A 22,758-nucleotide genomic window follows, 5' to 3' on the forward strand; every position below is an offset into this window, starting at 1 on the left:
GGAAATAAATGTTCCTAGTAAATAAAATCCCACATTTGTTGGTAGCCCAGATCATGGCAGCAGAATACATTAGGCAGTTTTGACTTAAGTCTGCATAACTTAGCCGAGTCCTTCTGGGTGCCAGGCACAGATCTTTCCTTTTGTGTGTGTCCCTCGGACTAGAAGCAGCTCTCTGACCTTCCTTTACCTGTTGTCAACCTGAGCCTTCAAATCAAGTCCGGCTTACCAGGCTCAAGTTAATAAAAAAGGAATTTTCTCTCGGCTTAGGACTGAATCTTCCTGTCTGTGTCGAAGGGATGAGACAGCCGAGGTGGCAGCAGCCGCATTAAGTTGCCCACAGCTCTTCCTCCTGAGAGCCCTGCTGCATTTTTATATTTATTTGTTTTTCTTTAATCACAGACCAATTTCAAACTCTTGGCTGCTTGCGTCGGACTGCAGGGCAGCTGGTGCCAGGGAATGCTGAGTAAGCAATTCTAGCAATGCGGTCGAAACCTCTGCATTAGATCAAGGGAATGGTGGTTGGGTACTTTGTCCAGACCCGTGCATGCATAGACATTTGGCTCTGCTCTGGCAACAGTGCACGGAGGGGGCAATCAAAGCGGGCTGAAGATCGATGCAGGCTGAAGGACCTCATGGGGCTGGATTGCAGGGCTGGGAACTCCCGGGCATCTGTGCGGCAGAGGCTGCAGTTCTGCTACTAAGTCACTTAAAGGCTGTTTGACCTTGAGCCAAGCGCCGGCATAGCCCTTCTCAGCGAGGTAGGCAGCATCAAATATGAATTCTTGGCAGAAACGTTGTGAGTGTTCAAAGGGTGTGTGAATCTCTTCCCTCCAAATGTTTCATTTCAGGACTTGGCAATCGTACAGCATGCTCAGCATTCCGAGCCCCGCACCTGCGTTGTGTTCCGATCCTCACAACAGCCTGGCGAGTTAGGCTAGTAGATTCCCCGTATTGCAGTTGCCGGAGGCAATGTGAGGGACTGGCCCAGGACCACTTTGTGGCAGAAGTTTGAATGGGACCGCTTCTTGGGTCACAGCTCTTAGCCATTACGGTTATACTGACTCAGAATACTGAGGTGTGTCCAAAACAGTCCCCCCCCCGCCGCCCTTTCCCCCCTCAGGAGCAAATGATACACGAGCAGGGAGAGGGAGGGATAGCTCAGTAGTAGACTCAATGCATGCAAATTATGGACCCCAGCTGAGCTGTTCCTCTGTCAAACTGGATGTGATTGGGGGGGGCCTACACAGGTGAGGGGAACAGAATCCTGCTGTTGGGCTCCATTTCTTGAAACCTTTTCCTCCCGACTTTATACGTGCAAATCATGGTCTGCGCCACTGGCCTGTTCTTTCCCACCTCCTTCCCGCACCAGAACTGGCTTCCAAAGGATCAGTTTCCTCATGATAGTTTCTTTTTTTAAAGTCCTTGTTTATTTTACTTTTATTTTTGCTTAACAGGATAACATCACAGCATGCAGCCATTTTTTCTTGGAGGGCTCTGACCTCTTTGACTATGCATCGCTTCCAGCTTGATCAAGCTCATTATCCAGGTAAGCGCCTCTGGTCTTTTTGGTTGATCAGAATCTTCTGCATGATACTTTCAATGCAAATCCTACTTCCCATCCTTTAAACGTTTATGTTCTTATTCTTTATACAGTTGTATAGAAACAGGGCCAGACTAGACATGATGGGCACAAGGTCAGTATTGCCTACTCTGACTGGCAGCAGCTCCCCAGGGTCTCAGGTAAAGGTCTTTCCCATCACCTACTACCTGGTCTTTTTAATTGGAGATGCCAGGGATTGAACCTAGGACCGTCTGCATGCAAAGCAGAAGCTCTACCACTGAGCCATGGCCCTTTGGGAGGGGCCTTTGCACACGGAAGGCCCCAGTTTCGATCTCCAGCATCTCTAGCTAAAAATGGATCAGATAATAGGCTATGTAAAAGGAGAAGAAGAAGAGCTGTATTTATACCCTGCTTATTCTCTCGGGAGTCTCAGAGTGGCCTACAGTCGCCTTCCCTTCCTCTCCCCACCACGGACACCCTGTGAGTTAGGTGGGGCTGAGAGAGCTCTGAGGGAACTGTGACTGACCCAAGGTCACCCAGCTGGCTGCCTATAGAGGAATGGGGAATCAAACCTGGTTCTCCAGATTAGAGTCCGCCGCTCTTAACCACAATACCACACTTAGCCCTCCATCCTGAGACTCTGGAGAGTGACTGCCAGTCAGAGTAGACAACACTGACCTCAATACAGCTGTCTTACTATAACGCACCATCGTGTGAAACATTTTTCTTCTTGCCTGGCTCATTTTAGTATTGGAGAACACCAATACAGAAAGGAGAAGCCCCCCCAAAAAGAGAGCTTCAACCAACAGGAACAAAAGAAGGGCAGCTTTAGCCTTCCTCACTGCATTTCCTATTTTTTGTAAAAATAAATCCTTCCACTCACCACACTTTACTTGCCTCCTTATTTGGACTGAGAATGCATGCCATCCTTGGAGCAAGAAGCAACCCTGGCTTCTGCAGAATGTGCCGGGGTATGCTCTGTAAACGGTGAGCTACAATCTTGACCCTCTGTTCCCTAGAGGCCTTTGACCTTTTAGCTAAACCTTTCCAGCCTCCTGGTTTCTGTGGCCCTCTTGCTGTAGGACCTGCCAAGCTCTAATCCTCACAAACGACGTGCCACGACCCTGGCACAACTTTAAACCCAAACTGCAGGTAGTTCCAGTGTCGAGCGCCATCCGCTGCGTAAATGCTGTAGGAGCATTAACGTTGCCTGCAGATAAAACTCCTGCTTTTTCTGCAACTCTCAGCCTGCAGCTATCGAATTCCCCCTGGGTGCTGAGCATGGCATAAAAGGTACATTTTCCCCCTCTGTCTCTTCCTAAGAGTGTTGAAAGGCCTCCTGCAGAGCCAAAAGCTATTCCTGATCTGGGGACCTTCTTATCAATATTTCATGCGTTCATTACTAAATTATGCAGCTCTCGGCTATTAAACTACTAAAGCTTCTAATTTTGCGAGGGGGAAGATAAATGAGCTGTAGAGGCCTGGCCGCTGACAAGATTTAAAGCGGATTTATTATACTCGGAGGGCCAGCTCCAAATTAAAAGCTCCAGGTGGAGCACAGAGCAGAGGGAGAAGGGGCCGGGTCTCTTAGACGGACTGGTGGCCCCATGTAAGGCAGGTGAGCTGGCTAAACACCTGCTTCGCTTTCCTCCCTGAACCTCAAAGGCAGCAGCAGCTGTAGCTCTCTGTTCTTTTCATCCTGATTTCATAATCAGTGACTTGGAAGTCAGCTTTGCTTGGGCCTCAGTAATCCATTCAGCGAAGGGGCTACAGTGAGCCTTTATCCTGCTCTGCGTGAGGGAAGTGGGCCGGCCTACTCCGGAGGCGCTGATAGAAAGTTGGTGCACGCAGATCAGCTGCTCACAGTATTGAAAGAATGCACAGGTCATCTGACCTGCTAGTGTCCGCATCCGCACATCATGCAGTATTGTTAAAGGCACAGCAGCTGGGGGCTGGTAAAGAAAGTCGGTAACCCTACATGCAAATGTTAAATCCTTGGAAGTAAAGAGACAAGCCCTTATGCAACAAAGCCTTGGTCTTCCTCTTGGGTCCATTTCTTTGCCTAGCCAGGGTAGGACTCAGGTCTAAAACAGGTAACAACGATCACTGATCACTGTCGATCTGTAAAAGGGTAAATTGTGTCCAGCTGCAGTTGCAGTTTGAATCTGGGCTTCACAAGAAGTGGGGAGGGTTTTGTTAGAAGTGGAGGACTTTGCGCTGTCTCCTGTCTCAGACTTGAGAAGATGGCACCAAAGAGTTTAGACGGATAGAGAGATCAGGACACATAGAGCACCCTTTCCTTTGAAATAGGGTGGTGCTGCTCTTAAGGGCAGTTTCCTCTGTTTCCATTCCCTCACGCTTCTCTCTCACACACACACAAAAGAGGGTGCATGATCTCTCGTCTTGCACCGTAGAGGCTGGACGTGCATCCAGCATCCAACACTATTTAGTTAGAATAGGTAATCTAGATCTGTCTTTTACCTGCACGTTTCAGCATGTATTTCCTTTAATAAAAGTTGCTTTTTAGTTTTAGAACTGACTGCAGACTCCATGTAACTTTGTAAGTCTGTTGTCGCAACTAGCCCCAAGCTCTGCTGCATTAAAGCCTTTGAGCACACTGCTGCTTTTTGGTGGGCTGCGTTAAAGCCTTTGAGCACTCTGCTTTTTTGTAGTTCCCTGGGTTTAACCCTTCAAGTCCTACTTGGCTTCACTGATTGAAACGACATTTCTTGTGCTGTGTTAGGAAAAAACAAGACACATTAAAAGACACACCTGTTTCCTAATAGTGCAGGCAGCCTTTGGTTAGTAGAGCTGGAATGGTTAAACCCCCTTCTTTCCTTTCCACATATCCATAAATCTTAATCTGGGCTGTGCACATATACAGTTTACGTAAAAAAAAAAAATAGAAGTCATAAGTGTTTTGGTGCCAAGAGTTGATTCACACATGCATGTATATACCAGTCAGTAGCCTCATAGTCGCCAGGGATGAAATTGGGTGTGTGAATTGCTTTTTGTTGTTTAGGTATGAAAACTCTCCCAAGTGGTTTTTGGAGACTGTTTTCACACCTGCAAGTCATATCTGGTGCTATAGCTATCAGGTTTTTAACATGTACATGCTAATTCATTCCGAAGAGAGGAAAGCAAAGGCAAGGAGGATGGTTTAATTCTGGCTGAAGAGAGCTGTATATCTGCTTGTGACAGTATCTGGAGGGGGAGTGCTCTCTTGGCACATAGCTAATTAACGGAGCTGTAGGCACGCATTGCTGGATATTGCACTATCACAGTTATTAAGCTCTGGGATTGTCTTGCCCACACAAGAAAATCCAGGGGTGAATAACTATGATGTAATAGTGCAGTATCTAACCACATGTGGATGTGGCCCAGGTTTCACTGAGGTTGCCTTTCCAGGCCACTGTTGAGCAAGTGCAGAGTCTGTGGGAAGGGAGCAGGGACCCAGGGCTGGCCTGGCCTCCTCCTGACTCTTACTGCATCGTCTGCTGGGCTTCCTTGTTGTTGAAGCTTGGCAGGAAAGGTGATTCGGAGTGGTTTTTCTCCCGTCAGGCATCGTTCACAGTCACTTGGACCATCTCCCTCCGGGATGTTTTGCCTTTCTTCCTTGCAGGCCTGTTGGGTCCCATTGAGGTGTCTGTGGTTTTTCTGACAAAGGCCATCCTGGTGCAGGGCAGTGCTGACCCAGGGTACCAGCAGTTGGCATTGTTTTCTAGAGTTGGTAGGTTGGCTTAACTTGACTGCTGCTCTTAAAGCAGCTCTTTAGTCCCAATTCCATCTCCCCTCGCCCCTTAGATCATTCTACTTGGAGGGACTGCAGCTCAGTGGTAGAACATCTGCTTGGTGTGCACAAGGGCCCAGCATCTCCAGTTAAAACGGTCAGGGAGGAGGTGAGGGGAAGGATTGTACCCAAGAGACACTGCTGGTCAGAAAAGACAATACAGATCCTGGTAGACCAAGGGTCTGACTGTGTAAGGCAGCCTGGATTTCTTTGCAGTGGGGCTGTGCCCTTTTAAGCATCCAGTTTAACCACCTTTTGTCTATACACAAAGTTGAAGAATATAGTAACTGGCTTATGTTACCTGATCTTGGGGTAAACAGCAGCAGTGAGCTGGAAACAAATTTTTCACTGCGCAGTCTTTTTGGAGGGCCCGTGCCTGTATTTCCCCCCTCTGTGATGCATCATTAACTTAATGGAACTCACTGCCACTGGATGCAGCCGCCTGGGGAGGCAGCATATACATCTTCTAAATAAATAAACGCTGTCACTGGTTCATGTAGCTTTAAAAGGGAATCAGACCCATTCCAGGCGGGTGGGTCCTTTAAACGGCTCTTAGCCTGATAGGTAGATGGAACCTCCACATCCAGAGGCAGTATACCTCTGAATGCCATTTGACAAGGTACAAATATGGCTTTGGCCTCGGGGGTCCCTCTGCTTGTGGACTTTCTAGGGCACTTGGTTGACCTCAGAAATAAGATGTTGGCCTTGATCGGATCCAGCCTGTGCCTGATACTTGCCTTTATCAGTGCTGGGCCAGTCATGGGAGGGCAGGTTCTGTGGGAAAGGCCTCGGTGGGCCAGACGCAGGCTGTGTTTTCCAGCTGTAAGCTATGTAACGTGCAGAGTTAGTGCCGAATGTGGTTAGTTCTAGTCTGAAGCCCAGGCTGCCTGAAGCCTTTTCCAGCTGATGGATCTGGGATCGTTGCCTGAACTTAAAGGGCAGTACGAGGTCTGGTGGGCAATTTAGGAGGCTTCCTGTAATCCAGCGTGGCCTGTTGTTCTCTGCAGCCAAATCCCTTAAAATTACTCTCATGGCAGTTGCAAGTAACATTATTCCCTCCTTCCACTCTCTTTTTCTCTCTTCCCTGCCCCTTCCCTGCCACAGGACCTGTCATCAGTACAAATACCTGAGAGGCGCAAGCTGGAAGAGGGCTTTCTGTGAGAGCCCTGCTTGCCCAAAACTGGCCAGTGTTTGCTGCTGAATTCCCCACATTTGAGGCCTGGCCGGGGTGTCCAGAGAGACCTTCAAGACAGCCCTAGGCATTCTGGGTAGGAATGGTTCCTTTCATGGTGAAACCAGCATCCCTCAGGCATCTTGGCACTACTCACCGGCTCCTTCAGCGCACCCTGGACTTTCCCGGCAGTTTTATCGGCTTCCCTTTCCACCCATGCCTCGTAGATGTGGGGCTGCAGTCAGCAGGCGTTTCCCCTGGACACTGTGGAAATGTTGGATATCGTTTCCCGGAAGTGGCTTTCACTGCCGCCTATGCCTACGCCTCGGGCAGGGGCAGCCGCAGCGATGCTGGGCAAGCAACTGATGGTGGTCGGAGGGGTGGACTCTACGCAGAGCCCTCTGGCGTCAGTTGAGGTCTACAACGTGGACGAAGGCAAGTGGGAGAAGAAAGCGGACCTTGCGCAGGCTTCCATGGGCATCTCTGTGGTCGAGAAAGGTAAGGCAGGTGGGGATCTGCTCCACAAGTAGTCTGCAGCGGCCCTGACCTGGAGGGGCCAGTCTAGCCTGTTCTCGTCAGCTCCCAGAAGCTAAGGAGAGTCAGCCCTGCTTAGTATTTGGGTGGGAGACCACAAAGGAAATCCGGGGCTGCTACACAGAGTCCGGCAATGGCAAACCACCTCCGTTCGTCTCTTGCCTTGGAAACTCTTTAAGGGCTCACTGTAAGTTGGCTACAACTTAACAGCATTTCCCACCACAGTTTACAGTGATGTTGGGTTAGAATCCCGCAGTGTTTTAGGGAGAATGGTTGATATTCCTACAGAGAACTCATGTGGTGTAGAGATTAAAAAATAAAAAAATTAATTGCAACCCCCAAACAGAAAGACCAGGTTCAAATCTCCACTCTGCCATGAAGTTTGCTAGGCGACCTCGGGACAGTCACGCGCTCTCACAGTTGTTGTAGGGATAAAATTGGAGAGGAGGGAGGAAAACCCCACATGTGCTGCACTGAATTCCTCAGAGGAAAGGCAGTACTTCTCTTAAGTACTTCTTTTAAAGAAGGTGATTTTTAATGTGGGAATCAAGCAAGAAAATTTGCCCATGTGGCATTGGTATGCCCGTTACCGCATCAGCATTGCACCTTCCTGAGCTGTGGATCCCCTGATGTACAAACAGGCTGGTTGAACAATGTGCAATATGGACATGTGCAGTGCTACATTGGGTACGTTCTTCTTGCTCCTCCAGCATCGTGTTTAACTTGTACCTAAGATTTGGGTTCTAATGTAAACCGCTGCAGAATTACTCTAAATCTATCTATTGGGCTTAAAAAGGTAAGTAGCCATTTGCCTAATCACCTGTGGTGCATTGAAGTTGCTTTGCAAACGCTGTGGTATGGTTTGTTTTGGGCTTGTTTTGTATTCCTTTTTAGACCACAAGTAAAGTCACAAAAGTATGCCTGAGCAAGCTGGCACGTAGGCGTTTTCTGTAGGGCTCTGCCATAGTACCTGGGAAGACATCAACCTGCACCAGTAATATGCTATTGGCTCTTGCAGTTGGCAGAGCTGGTTTTTTGCTGATAATAAATTGTTGCAGAAAGTGTGACACACTTTCAGAGTATCTGATCTCCATTTCTGATATGTTGTTCCTATCTACTCTCTGCTACAGTCTTTGAATTCTAGGCTTCACTCCCTCCCTCCATCTCATTTTTTCTTTTTTTAACTACAGTGATTCATTCCATTGGGAGCAGATTCAAAAGCCTTATCTGATAGAGCATAAAGGGCTAATAATTTGATCTTTGAAAATCTGAATGTAAACATCAATCCGCCTGGTTTTTTAGAAATTCATTGCATTAAACGTAGTGGCCAATTGGTAATACTTTGGGTAGTAATGAAAGGAATTAGATTTGTAAAATCTTTCTCTTTATTTTGCGATTAGAATCTGATCTTACTGCATTATTCACATGAGCGCATGAAGGTGCCTCATACAGGCCTTCGTACTGTCAAGGTCAGTATTGACTACTCTGACTGACAGTAGCTTTCCAGAGTCGAAGGCTGAGTGAGGTCTTTCACATCACTGACCACCTGATCCTTTTTTTTCCCTTTTTTTTTAAGCTGGGGACGTTGAGGGTTGAACCTGGAACCTTCTGCATGCCAAACAGACAATGCTCTGTCACTGAGCCACAGCCCCTTCCCACTGTAATCGGCTGACGCTTTTGTAAGCTTGGCTAAAATATCATATTATTTCTCTTATTTTTTTAAAAAACAAAATGCAGTTTCATTAAACTTAAAATCAATACTTACCACAATTCTGCCCTGCACTTTCTTCATGGTTTTCTTCCTCTTATCCTCACAACAACCCTGTAAGGTAGGTTAGGCTCAGGGCCAAGGAGCTCTGAATGTCTCCTTTTCACACAAATGTGTAATTGCCCGCAAGACAGCAAGGGTGGCTCAGACCCCATTTAATTGCATTTGGAATCACAGCAGGTGTACCTTGGTTTCTGCATGGGGAAAATAGTGGCAGCTTTCGCCCCAGAGTAAAAGCGTGAGATCTGGTCGGGAAGTCAAATGCATTTACTTAAAGGTGATTCTGACTGTCTGAGTGCCCAGCTAGCACTGAAGGAGGGAGCTGTCTTAATTCAGGGCTGTGTGTACTCCTGGGCACGAAAGTCTGTAAATGAATCACGTGGGCCCTTCCACCTTCTGAGGCAGGGTGAGGAGTTATGCTGGAAACCAAACCCAAGTCCCTGTTCCTGGGAATCCTTTTCACTGTCCGTCTCTCTCATTTCGCAGATACATACGCACACTTTGGCTTGGGGAAGGTGTGTGTGTGTGGGGGACTCCTGGAGAAATCTCCAGCAGGGATGTTTTCCAGCCTATATTCACAGTCATTTTAAGAGAAAGCAAAATGAAAGTTGTTTTTTCTCTGGTTCAGGTTTTCTCATTTTGTGTGTTGACTCTTGGCATGTCATTTAGAGCGAGGTTGGCCAAGCACCCTTCACAGTCGAAGAGCCATTCCACAGAGTGCTCTGCCTGCGCCTCAGGTCAGTCACTCTGTCTCAGCCTAACCTACCTCACAAGGTTATTGTGAGGTTAAACAGACAAGAAATGTTATTCTATTTTATTTACGTCCTTTATCCCACCTTTTTTTCTGCATGAGGATCCAAAGCAGGTTACACCATTTCCCCCTCTTCCATTCTTACCTCACAACAACCTTGTGAGGTAGGTTAGGCTGAGAGAGAGTGTGGCTGGGCTGGACCAAAGTCACCCAGCAAGCTTCCATGGTAGAACAGGGGCTCAAACATCCTAGTCTAATATTCTGACCACTACACCGAAGGACAGGATAAAAAATGTAGGTAAATAACTAAGGGTAGTCACACAAACTGACTTTAAATTTTACCCAGCTCTTAATGATAGAGTACCAATTAATCCAAATTAAAAACGTAAATGAGGCCCCGTCCTGGATAGCCCAGGCAAGCCCAGTCTCACAAGATCTCGGAAGCTAAGCACGGCCGACCCTGGCAAGTACTTGGAAGGGCGACCTCCAAGGAATACCAGGGCTGGGATGTAGAGGCAGGCTGTAGCAAGCAACCTCTCTGAAGTGTCCTAGCCTCACTAGGGGTTGCCAGAAGTCAACCATGACTTCCAGACCCACAAGTGTGCCCAGGCACACACACACAGAGTTACAAAAAAAAAACCCCATAAATGAAAATGGGAGCAACCCCCACACCCAAGAAATTTTAAACTGGAGATGTTGACCATTGACCCTGGGCCTTAATACATGCAAAGCAATTGCCCTGCTATTGATCTGAGGCTTTTCTGCGTGGATAGAGACATTGATTTTCTTCGTCCTCTGTTCAATAATTTTTACACTGCAACCAGACAGTCCATATCTGTAGATCCTACCAGCAAAGACGTTCATAATTCAAAAATACAGCAGCCGCAATCTGAAATGGCCACTGTTTTTTAAATTTATTTATAATCCACTGCACTTTGCCATTGTTGAGGGTTGGCTGTGTTAACAGTTCCAGGCAATTCAGCCTATAGAAAAAGAGAACATTAATTTGGGTAGGAAGCATAGCTCCAATGAGGAGCAGAAGGACTTGGCAGGGATAATAGAATGGGGAGTGGGAGGAATGGTGTGTGTGTGGATTTTTACCTTGTTTAGTCATGGCAGTCTTGTTTCACATTCCACAGTCTGTAGAATAAATATTACAGCTGCCTGTGTAGAGTGTCCCAGGGGGGAGGTTACACGTAGGTGAATTGGCCACTACAAAGCAGCAGTAAATAATTTATTGGTTTCATTTCCCCATTCACCTTAATTATCCAGTATTTAATTGCACTGGAAGAGCCCTTAATGTTGACTGAAGTGATCTTTCAGTACACTTTGGGAAAGATATTCTTTACATACCTGGATCCGATTTTCTCTTTGTTATGCTAATTGCTGATAATAAGTTGCTCGAGCTTTTGTATTGCTGCCTGGTTATCTAAGCTGCTCTGGAAATAAGGGGAGTTTTTGCAGAGCGCTGTGGGCTCACGTGGTGGCAGTGGAGGGCACTGAGAGCTCGGAGCGGTTTCCCCTGGCGTGGTTGGAGCGAGAAGGCTAAAATATAAGGCTATTAGGACTGGGCAACAAGTCCTTTGTGCTTCTGAGCTACTATGTTGGACAATGGTCCTGATACCACATCTCCCAGTGGCTGCTGGGTTTTGCCAGCCGGGCACGACAGTGAACCAGAGGGATGCTGGAAGAGAGAGGCTGCCCGCGGGCCAAGGGGTAGCGTCCCTACAGAACTGCTGTTGCGACAGCGCCCCCCCCCCTTCGTTCCACCTTGGGGGAGGGAGGCCTTAGAGTCCCCACTTGCAGTTTGCAGAGCAGTGGGCAGGCTGTGCTGGAAACCAAACTTGGCAGCGTGGCTGGGTTGCCATGGCATCTCCAGGGATACAATGCGGCGAGTATAATTAGATGTGATTGCCTAGGATCCCTGTGTTGTTCATTGTGGAGTATGTTGCAGAGGGAGGGGTGGGTGCCACATCTGGAATGACAGGTACTGGGGGACCTGTCAGATGGCAGTAAGACTGGGGGGGTGGCATTTATTTCGAAGTGTTTGTGGGTGGGGGGGGACAAGATGTCAGCCAGCATGGGGAATAAGACACCTGTTGTAGGTGCAGATAGAAAACGGGGAAATGTGGCCATGTTCAAGGCTGGTGTGGCTAACAGGGAGACGTTACATCCCTAACAGCCTTTAGTGCACCCTGACCGTTTTCCTTCTGCTGGCACCCCAGGGGTGACTTGATAAATGGAATTAACTGAGGGGCTAGTTCCTCCAGCTTTACCACTGGGATAAATCCATCCCGAAACACTGTCAGCCGGTTGCCTACTGGATTATTGAACAGTAGGGACTCGTAATATCTGTGAAGAAGAGACTGTTTTGCTAATACTTCTTGACCGTATTACTGAATAATAACTCAGCCAGCTTTCGATCTTTAAACCACCCCCCCTTCGCTCCTCTTGTCTTGTCTCAAGGGCTCTTTGTTCCTAGTTCAGCCAAAAGGGCGAAGGCACCAGGCTGTGAAGTGGGATGGAACTAGTGGAATTCCTCACCCAGCCTCATTCAGAACACGCAGGTTTACGTAACCCAAGGGGTTAGGCTTATTATTTAACATACACAAAGAATGTAACACTGCAGTCAAAGAAGTAAACCCCCCTCATAAAACATCCTTTCTCGCTTAATATGTGACCTGAATGACACATGTGGGTGTTACAGAGTTTACTTAGCTGCTTAAAGAACCATAGCAAACAGCAGCTGGAAATCAAAAACCCTTCTCTGTCTCCTTGGCACAAGACACTGCATCGAAATGGTGGTAGGAAACAAGCTTGGCTGAGAACCATCTTGAGAGTATAAAGGTGGTGCAAGAAGGTAGAACAACAGGCCAGGGGAACTAACATGGTTTCCCCTCCTGAGAGCGCTTCCAGATGGCTTGCCCTACACACGCACCCTAAAGTTGAGCCATTATCAGAAGTAACTGCTCATCTTTTTGTCATGCAAAAAACCTTCAGGATTGCTTCCTGACCCCAAAGTAGCATTTCCCTGGGTGTGTAAAAAAGGGCCACAAGAACTAAGCACTGAGGCAACCCTTCCTGCCCTCCCTCTCATGATCTGCCTAAGTTCATAGAATCCACATTGCTGTCAGATGGCCATCTAGCCTCTGTTTGAAAACCTCCAAAGAAGGAGAACCTACCACTTCCCAAGGAAGCCTGTTCCACTGAGGAATCGCTCTAAGGGTGCATTCAGACACGCCGTTTGATCTGGTTCGTCATGCTTCAGCAACGGATTTTATCTGCACTATCACACAGTCAACATCTGCCTCTGTTGGTTTCCGGCTCAAAACCGCTTTAACCCGGAGTATTTTGTTACCAGGTCCCAAAGTGGTGTTTTCTCAGCTCTCCCGTTTAAAGCCACATTTCCCCCCTCCTGTGTGATCGTTCCTCCGGTGTCAATCCACTTCCGGTTTAAACCCCCTCCCCACTCGAAAGCTCCCTGAGGCTTCTGCTTTTCGCCCACCATTTCCCAGGTATAGACGTCAAGCTGACAGGTTGGTGGTAGTTACCCGGATCCTCCTTTTTCCCCTTCTTGTACTTTTCTTAGTTTCTGATAACACTTGCACTGTTGTTCTGATAGATCTATATCTATTCCCGGGCCTCTGTGTTCTTAATTGGTAGGAATGTTTTCTACTTAAATAAAGATCTTTCTTCCCTTCTAAAGATCTCAGATTGTGCATAGGTAATTTACAAGCCTGGCAGTTGGCTCACAAATCCCTAGTCCAGCTCAGGGATTTAGTTGGGCCTAGGAGGAGGGAGATAGTCCATACACCCCATTTTCAATGAGCTGGACCACTGGGGAGGAGTTGGGGGTGGTGGCAGCATATGAAGTCCAGCTGTTGCCTCACTGGGAAGGGGGGCTAGGATTCCCTGCAAGTGAACGCTAGCCCCCCCCCCCCCCGATCCCTTCTTTCCTCTTGGAGGGTCATAGCCTAAGAAGGTAGAATCAGGATAGGGGCCCTCTTCTTACTTTCCTTTCCCCAAAATAAAATGTTAGAATTCCATATCACTTAGTATGGAATGAGTTTTATGTTTTCTTTTCATTTTTAGCATGTATAACTATACCATATTATTGAGCAACAGGCATTATTTCATAGCCATTAAATACATTCTGGAGATGCCAGTGCAAATTTTGCTATCGAGGACCCAGATCGTCCTCTCCCAGATCGCCATTTTTTCCCCACCTTTTCTCTTTCACCTTCTCTCGCCTGGCCACATGACCCACTTCTGAATCCTGAGCCACAGTTCAGAAACAGCTGATCTATACACAAATATAACATATGGGGAGGGGCTGTGGCTCACTGGCAGAGCCTCTGCTTGACATGCAGAAGGTCCCAGGCTCAATCTCCAGCATCTCCAGTTAAAAGGATCAGGTGGGAAGGGATGTGAGAGACCCCTACCTGAGACCCTGGAGAGCCACTGCCAGTCTGAGTAGACAATACTGACTTTGATGGACCACAGATCTGGTTCAGTATAGGGCAGTTTTCATGTGTTTATATTGCAGTCAACACTCCCTCTAAGCTGTGGAGTCTTGTGAGCAAAAATTCTACTTTGTGAGCTACTGGCATTAAAATTGTGAGTGAGCGATTTGGCTCCTGCATAAATTAGTTTGCTCGGGAGCCATCCTTCCTGAGCTAAGACAAAAAATGGGTGAGCTGGAGGCTAGATCATACTAACTCAGCTTAGAGGGAACACTGATTGCAGTGACATGAGATACCAGTCGTGAGTGGCTACATTCCTTTGCCAATGAAGGGCTACTACGTTATCGTCCACCTTTCTCACTTGGACTCAAGGTGGATTACACAGGTGGATTCTCACTTGGACTCAAGGTGGATTATACAGGTGGATTCTCACTTGGAGTCAAGGTGGATTACACAGATTACGCAGAATCCACGGATGGGACTTCCCAGCCCTAAAAATGGTTCAATAATTTACATGGGAGAGTTCCCTCAGACTCACCGGAGCAACTATAGGATCTTAGAAGCCTTTTCCACCCCCACCTACGCCGACTTACGTTGATGCCCTTGGTTTAAGGCTTGGATGATCCTGAATCCTGCTTTCCCAGATTTTGAATCTTAAGTGCCTGTGATTTTTCTTATTTCTTTTCAGTTTGGGTCCAGGGTTGACAGCTGTCAGAGGCAGCATATTAGGCTACCCTGATTGCTCTTGGCAATGACTATTTTTGTGACTTCATCTGGTAGCAGGCACGTGCAAACTGCTTGTGTTCTCTCTCTCCCCCCCCACTCTGTGCCCATCCCCTTGACTGTCTCCTCCTCTCTTCCAGATGGTGCAGTTTACGCCTTAGGTGGGATGGGCTCAGACACATCTCCTCAAGCGCTGGTGCGGTTGTACGAGCCGACGAAGGATCACTGGCTGTCCCTGCCCTCTATGCCCACGCCCTGCTACGGGGCCTCCACTTTCTTGCATGGAAACAAGATCTACGTGATGGGTAAGGACAGTGTCCTAGGGCAGGATGTGCTCGCTGGCATCTGTGCAGTTCTGAAAGCAATGTCCCGCCTAGGAACTTCCTGTCACCCAGTGCCCATGACAACGCTGCCTGCTGGGATGGAGCTGTTTATTCTCTGCCCACAAGAGTGTGCACGATGTTACCGACAGTGTGGGAATGACAAAGTTTATATACAGAGGCAGTACAATCTTAAGTGAAGCTGGGGGTGGGGGGGGGGAGTAAAGGCTGAATGGGGGAGGGGAGAGAGATGAATTAAAGAAAGATGAACAAAGAACCACGATCCCTAATCAAGCCAAGCTGTGATGATCCAGGGCCAGCCAAGCATGCAGGATTATTCAAACAGTGCCCTAAAGGCTTGGCATGACTGGGGGTGGGGGTGGGGGCGCTATTTGCAACCGATCTTGGACCTGTTTATACAATCTAAAATTAGATTTGGTTAATTGAAAAAGTCATTATCCTGAGTCAGCAGGCACTGCGTTTTATGAACCAGGAGCTCCAGGGTGTTTCAGCTACACAACTGCGCTTGACTCTTGGGTCATTCTCCGGTGGCCTTGTTTCTTAATGGAACTGTGAACTCCATCTGTCACTGGCGACAGCACTGATGGGGTTCACGCCTCTTTTAATCCAAAAAATAATGGGCCAGCTAAGTCAAGAGCTTTCGGTTTGTTTAGAGTTATCCTCCTCCGTTTGACCTTGCATGGATCTTCACAAACAAACAAACCTGAAGCTAAAGTTAATTTAATGGCTGTGTGCACAAGGTCTTTTTTCCCTCCAGGCATCTTGTTGCTCTGGATTTCCAACACAACGTTTGGTTGCCTAAACCAACCTCCTTCCCCTTCTTAGCCTCTGAACCCTCGGCTAGCTTGCACGGTTGCCTTCCTAGCCCACAGAGAACGGGTTTACCAATCAGGATGTTGGGAATCTTCTCTCTCCACAGGAGGAAGGCAGGGGAAGCTGCCCGTCACAGCCTTGGAAGCCTTTGATCTGGAAATGAGGAGCTGGACGCGCTACCCCAGTGTGCCCAGCCGGCGTGCCTTTGCCAGCTGTGCCATGGTTGACGGCTGCTTCTTCAGCCTGGGAGGACTGCAGCAGCCCGGCCCCCACAACTTCTATTCCCGGCCCCACTTTGTCAACACCGTGGAAGTGTTTGACTTGGAGGAAGGTAAACTGCAGCCTATACCTGTGAGCGAGAAGAGAGGGGTGAAGGTTGGCAGTCCTGAGGTCAGCTAAAGTTTGTCCTCAGTAGGAGGAGGAGGAGGAGGAGATTGGATTTATACCCCGCCGTTCACTACCCAAGGGAGTCTCAGAGCGGCTTACAAACTCCTTTCTCTTCCCCTCCCCACAACAGACACCCTGTGAGGTAGGTGGGGCTGAGAGAGCTCTTGACAGAAACTGCTCTTTTTCAAGAACAGCTCTTATCAGAACTATGGCGTGCCCAAGGTCATCCAGCAGGTGCAAGTGGAGGAGTGGGGAATCAAACCTGGTTCTCCCAGATTAGAGTCCGCGCACTTAACCACTACACCAAACTGGAAAGGTGGACGTCCAACCAGTAACGTTTCCTGCCTTCGTTGATAAGACAGCCCCCCTCTCCGGTCTTAGGGAAGGCAATACCCTCCCCAAGATTTCCATGCAGGGCCCTTGACTCATCCAATGTGCGCAGGGTTCTCGCTCCTCTCTTCCCACTGCCTATCTAGTTTCTCTACCTCTGTTGTAAGCTAACGTTGACTCTCTCCAACCCCTTCCCATCCAGGATCCTGGAGTCGGCTGAGCCGGACCACCCGCATGAGGGACAAGAGGGCTGACTTTGTGGCTGGTGGCCTGGGTGGGCGTGTGGTGGTAGCCGGCGGCCTCGGTAAGTGTTGCAGATCAGGGCCATCGGGCGCTTCGGGGTGGGGAACATGAATGTGCACAAAAACTTGGGTGTGATTGTGTGTGGGGAGTGAGAGGTCAAAAGTCTTGAGCCTGTTATGAGCTAGAATGTAATTCCTTAAAATAGATCACCCTACTTCATAAGTGTGGCCGCCGGCCTGCAGAGACACCCCTTAAAGCTGTTCCTCTTTACCCCATTGCTTTCTCTGATTTGCAGTTTCCCACCCTACAATTCCATCTTTATGGATAGTTTTTCTCTAAGCTGGGCACTGAGGCTGTGGGAGAAACAGCCTGAGGAGCAGGGTGCATGGAGGGGAAAACCCACTGCTTTCCAATGCAAACAATCTTATCCCTGCAGTCTCATTAGACATTAAAATCTCAGTTGAGAATACTGCTTGCTGTGGGAGATCTTGTTCCACTTTAATGCAGAATTGGCATGCATTAAAATACTTCCTCAATGTCAAGTCTTTATTTTGTCACTGTGGTTGTCCCTTCTGTTTTGTCCATACAATATCCCTCTGAGGGTAGAACAAAGTTTGAGTCCAGTGGCATCTTTAAGACCAGCAAAGTTTAATTTTGTTGGTCTTAAAGGTGCCACTGGACTCAAACTTTTTCCTGTTGCTTCAGACCAACACAGCCACCCACCTGAATCTGTTCTTTCAGGGCTGTTCTCTCAAGGGCAGTTCTTGAGAGATCACTCTCAGCCCCACCTACCTCAAAGGGTGTCTGTTGTAGGAAGGGAGAGGAGATTGTATCTGAGATTCCTTCGGGTAGTGAAAGGCGGGGTATAAATCCAAACTCTTCTTCTCTGATGGTAGGTTAAGCTGAGAGAGAATGACTAGGCCAAGGTCACTTAGTGACCCTCATGGGAAAAGGGAAATTTGAACCCAGGTCTCTACCAGGTAACCACTACACCATGCTTTCTCTTCAGTCATTCTGTCATGGTTGCAATTAGAGTATTGCAAGGTTAGAGGCAGAGTGGGGCTTCTATCCATGGCGGTGTCTGAGCATAGGGCCTGGAGGAGAAATCATTATTTAATTATTTGTGGAGAAAAATGGAGTTTGAAGCATGCACCCTATGATAGCAAATTATGGAATTCCTTCAGGATAATTAATCTTGAGTGAAAGACAGCTTTATAGAGGATTGTAGGGCTAAGCTTGAGGGAAGAAAAGAAAAATGTATGCTTTTTCCTATAGTTTAGTCTTCCTGTCAGACAATGAGGGAAATTAGCGTGATGGCTATTATATGCTTCCAGCTAAGTGACCTTGAGATTTTCCTTTGAAATGTGGTTTTTGTACAGTGTGGCATTCTTTTTGGTTATCTTACAGTCAAGAGAGCAGAGTCTATTCTTAAAGAAAGGTGAGAGGAATTAGAGGAAGTGGCTAGTGGCTTGCCTGAGGATGTCACTACACTTAGTTTGGTGTAGTGGTTAAATGTGCAGACTCTAATCTGGGAGAACCGGGTTTGATTCCCCACTCCTCCACTTGCACCTGGCGGGATGACCTTGGGCAAGCCGTAGTTCTGACAAGACCTGTCCTTGAAAAAGAGCAGCTTCTGTCAAGAGCTCTCTCAGCCCCACCTACCTCACAGGGTGTCTGTTGTGGGGAGGGGAAGGGAAAGGAGTTTGTTAGCCACTCTGAGACTCCTTTGGGTAGTGAAGGGTGGGGTATAAATCCAATCTCTCTTCTCTCTCTCTTGAGGGCCCAGTGAGGATTTGAACCTGGGTTTCTTCAGCCAGTGTCCCAACAGCCCTATCCTACTTGCTACAATGGTTCTTTAAACACATGAATACAGGGGTCTCAGAGAACCAGAGGACATTGGGCGGGATAGGGGTGGGAACTGTTTTCTTCACAAGGCCCGTACAACTCTTAAGAGCACTTCCCTGGGACTAGCCCCACTGAAGAGACCTGCTGAGGATTGTTCTGTTGGAGAACAAGTCTATTCAGAAGTTAAGTCCCACTTTATTCTGGCGGGGGGCTACTTCAAGGGAAGAGTACTTCAGATCTCAGTCTTGACATGTGAATGAGAGGTTTGATTCCCACCACCACCACCAGTGAACATTCTGTCTGTCTCATTTAGTGCCTTCATGCTGACTAACCCCCCACTTTTCTGCCAGGGATGGCAGTGGATATTTTTTGTTTCTGGCCATCCCCACACAGTGCGTCATGTGCTGTAGTCTCTGCTGATGGCAGAACCACACGGTAGTTACTGTGTGCATGAATAATGCCGATTTTTAATCTTATGTAGATGCACCTGTGACTTGAGTATGCATAGCAGCTAGCCAATGCCTGTCTGCCTCTAGAATGCACGATGCCTTCATCTCTTTGTGGTTATTATGAATGGCTTTCTGGGTTCTTTCCGCACTGAATCTTTCCCCTCCCCATGCGTCTGCACGCACACACACACACACAAAAAAGCACTGAAGTTACAGTCCTCTCTTCTACACCGCCTGCTAAGAAAGTCAGTGACTCACCCATCCCCAGATTCAGACTAGTTTTCCCTGTCATTTCCACAATGAAAATGTCTACTTTGGAGTGCTTGGAAGGTTATATCTTTGTTACATCTAGTTATGTGGTGGTGGGGATTGCCTCCAGTGATTTCTTTTCTCATCAGAAAAGGCATCCAAACCCAATCTCTCTATCCAGCTTCCTTTTTCTTAAAAACAGCCAAACATCTAGCAGTATCCAAACATAAAATACAGCATGTAAAAGTGAAAATTCATAACCCCCAAAAAGATTGCCTTTGGAATGGGATAACGGAACCCTTTGAAATGTGCAGCCTTGCAGCTTTTGGCATGGGGGGGGGGCTGCTGGATTTCATGCAGATCCTCTTAGCCTAGAGCTCTACTGTGGTGCTGGCCAAGCCGTCAGGAGGGAGGGGAGCCTGCCAAGGACCTGCTTTTCCTTGTTTCTGACTTGAATTTGAGCTCTTAGTCCATGACTTCTGTGAGCATCACAGTAGCCTGTAAATAAAACCTCTGGTTGGTGCAGCGGCACATGCCATGCAGCCCATGTTAGGAGATGCATGGGCTTGGAACCTGGCTGGACCACGCCATCCTCTTCTGCTTACCATAGCTGTCATTCCCTGGTTCCTCAGCCATGACTTGAGCAGAGGACTAGGTGACTACTGATTGGTTCATGGGCCCATCTCTTCTCTTCCTTTGCAGGGAACCAGTCGAGTCCTCTGTGCTCCGTGGAAAGCTTTAACTTGGCAAAGAAGAAATGGGAACCACTGCCCTCCATGCCCACCGGCCGCTGCTCCTGCTCTAGCCTGCAGGCTGCCAACTTGCTGTTTGTGGTCGGAGGGGTGGCTCAGGGCCCCAGCAGCACAGTGGAGGCCCTGTGCCTCCGGGATGGGGTCTGAGGAAGCACACCCTGGTGGAAGGGTTCCTCCTGCCGAGACGAGCCAAGCCAAGAGGGCTGAAGTGCCTGACGACAGTGATGGGATGTGCATTACAGGGGAGCGGGGAGGAGAGCGTGCGCTTCGCCACCGACGGGGCGCCCCCCCCCTGCAGCAGTGACCTTTTCCTTTTGCTGTTTTCCAAAATAACACATTTCATCTTCTCAAAAGCATAGAGTATCTCGGAGACGGGCACAGTGTGTTCTGTAGGCAGGGCAGGTGGTCAAGCAGCAGATCGCTGTTCTTGCCTGCTAGAGATCGGTAAACTCAACGGAGCTGACTCTTCCGGCACCGGTGCAGAAGACCCTGGCCGCCCAGCTGTGGTTTCTTCACTGCACATGACCGTCTTGACTTCCAAAACAGTCCCAAGCGGGTGTCTCAAGAAAGCGGGCAGAGCTGTGCTTCTCAGGTTAGAATTGGCTGTGTAATTTTGTCACCCAGCTCAGAATTTGACTCCCATCTCTTTGTTATCTCCCCTTCAATTGGATTTTAGATTGTACGCTCTCCGGGGTACAGTCTTTCCCTTTCCCTCTCTCTTCTCCTGTTCTGTATAGTGCCATGTACGTTGATGGTGCTATATTCACAACAACTCACATTTAACGCACCATTCTGAAGATGCCAGAAAAGGGATAAGTGATGGCCTGAAGAGTGGGAGTCGAGCGTGGGAGATGGACCGTGTGTGACCCTCTGCCCGCATTCTCACCATGCCCGTTGGACTGTGAATTGACCCTTGCTTGCTAAAGGGCAGTGGGATTTCCTCAGCTGGCCCTGGGGAAGGTGTGTGAAAGGAGGTGCCATCCAAGCAGAGCAGGTCCTCCAGGGTTACTGCTTTCAGCTGTCCTTGCTAGTATTTTTATGTTTGTCTCTTATGCTGCACAGCAGAGTTGACTCTAAGGCTGGGTGTAGCCATGACGCCTTGTGGTGTGTTCCTAACCCGGTCCGTGTCTCATGTAGCACGTAAGGTGCCCTCTAGCTCAGTGCCTAGGAGGTGACGTAGCACCTCATCTCAATAAAACCGGTGGGATTTTTTCCTCCCTATTTTTCTGTGTCTCAGTATTGGGTTATGAAGGGACATTGGGGGCTCTGTCATTTGAGGTCTGCTGCAGGTCTCTGACTAGCCTCTCTGTCCTGTCGGCACTTATAATCAGATGCGACTTTTGGGGAATTATTGCAGAATTCAGATGTGACCAAAGACCTGTCACAGCTCAGTGAGACGACGCATGCCAACCATCACCAAGGAACCCATCCCACCCTTCTCAAAAGGCAGAAGAATTAGATAGGGGGTTAGTCAGAGCTCTAGCCATTTCCAAGACATCTGGGTAGGGGAGTATTGATTGATCACATGTCTGTGCTGCCTCCCCAGAGAAGCTGCTTCAGACGGCAGTGGGAGTATGAGAACCACAAGCTAGGAGCATGGGATGTTTTTGGGCAGTAGGAGAAAAGGGGGGGGGAATGGTGGAACTATCCACGGTGCAGGCAATAGTGGGTGCAGCAGAAGGGCGGCACCAAAAGGGACGGGCTCAGTGAGTGTCCTGGAATTATTCCTCAGGTAGTTTCCAGGACACCTGGATAAAGGCCTTCATGCTTTGGCTGAGGATGCCGATTTTGGCTCCCATGTGACCTTTCTCTTGGGGAGCCGAGCCCTTCTGTTAGGGGGGAGGCAGTTTATGTCTCTCAGCAGTAGACCCACAGACACTGTTCAAGGGCCAAACGAGACATGCTTGTGTTTAAAAGAGTTGGGTTCCCTGCAGCTGAGGGAAATGGCATTTTGAAAATAAAGGAGAGCCTGGAATGCTGCCACTGGAGGAGGAAGGGCTCCTACCTCCCCCCACCCCAGCCGGTTTCCTGTGCTGTAACAATCCTTGGAGGGGGGTAATTTCCCCATCTTTAATGCTCCATGTGCACAGAATACTCCACACAGAGCAGCAGAAACAGAGAAATAACTCCTCCCACCCAGCACCGTGTTGGTGCCTGAAAATAGCTTGGGGAGGGAGCTTAATATCCATCCCAGGAAAATTAGTAGAACTGGTTGGCCACTGTGTGGGACAGGATCCTGGACTAGATGGAGTGCTTCTTCTGTTCTTAACTCAGGAGCCCTTCCTCCCAGCCCCAGGGTGGCATTCCAAGCCCAAACAGGCTTTCCTTTATATTTTTTTTAAAACGTTGCCTGCGGCTGCTGTGCAATTGTGGGGGACCTGCACTTGGAACCCAACTCTTTAACAACAAGTCTGTCTAATCTGGTCCCCTGAGAGCCAGTTCTCGATTGCTTGCATTCAGACAACTCTCTAGATTGCAACAGTCCTGTGAGCTCGGGTGGGTTGTGGTCCCATTTACCTGTGTATGCAGTTTGTATTGAGGAAAACGCAGTGTCTCCATAACAAACCGAAGCTCCTGCTTGAGGGAAG

The 22,758-nt window shown here is 48.4% G+C and overlaps 1 protein-coding gene and 1 long non-coding RNA gene across 4 annotated transcripts in view; both read left to right on the forward strand.

Moving 5' to 3' along the window:
• Window positions 1-6,757, forward strand: part of LOC107122776 — a 13,897-nt gene extending 7,140 nt beyond the window's left edge. Inside the window, exons 2-5 of one of the 3 annotated variants that reach the window (XR_001482933.1) lie at window positions 400-463; window positions 849-1,075; window positions 1,455-1,546; window positions 6,456-6,757. This is a non-coding gene — a long non-coding RNA (uncharacterized LOC107122776). The remainder of the gene's footprint in view (window positions 1-399; window positions 464-848; window positions 1,076-1,454; window positions 1,547-6,455) is intronic. The other 2 variants (XR_001482935.1, XR_001482934.1) reach the window with 2 other exon arrangements.
• Window positions 6,758-6,761: 4 nt separating this feature from the next.
• KLHDC8B (kelch domain containing 8B) lies at window positions 6,762-21,427 on the forward strand (the record flags this gene model as incomplete). Its single annotated transcript, XM_015425910.1, has 5 exons — window positions 6,762-7,020; window positions 14,902-15,066; window positions 16,022-16,246; window positions 16,835-16,936; window positions 20,121-21,427. Coding segments are annotated over 5 exons (948 nt in total), but the record flags the coding sequence as incomplete, so codon positions are not given.
• Between the last annotated feature and the right edge of the window lie 1,331 nt (window positions 21,428-22,758).

Source organism: Gekko japonicus, unplaced genomic scaffold, assembly GCF_001447785.1.
Source record: "Gekko japonicus isolate JY-2015 unplaced genomic scaffold, Gekko_japonicus_V1.1 scaffold3197, whole genome shotgun sequence".
NCBI lineage: Eukaryota > Metazoa > Chordata > Lepidosauria > Squamata > Gekkonidae > Gekko > Gekko japonicus.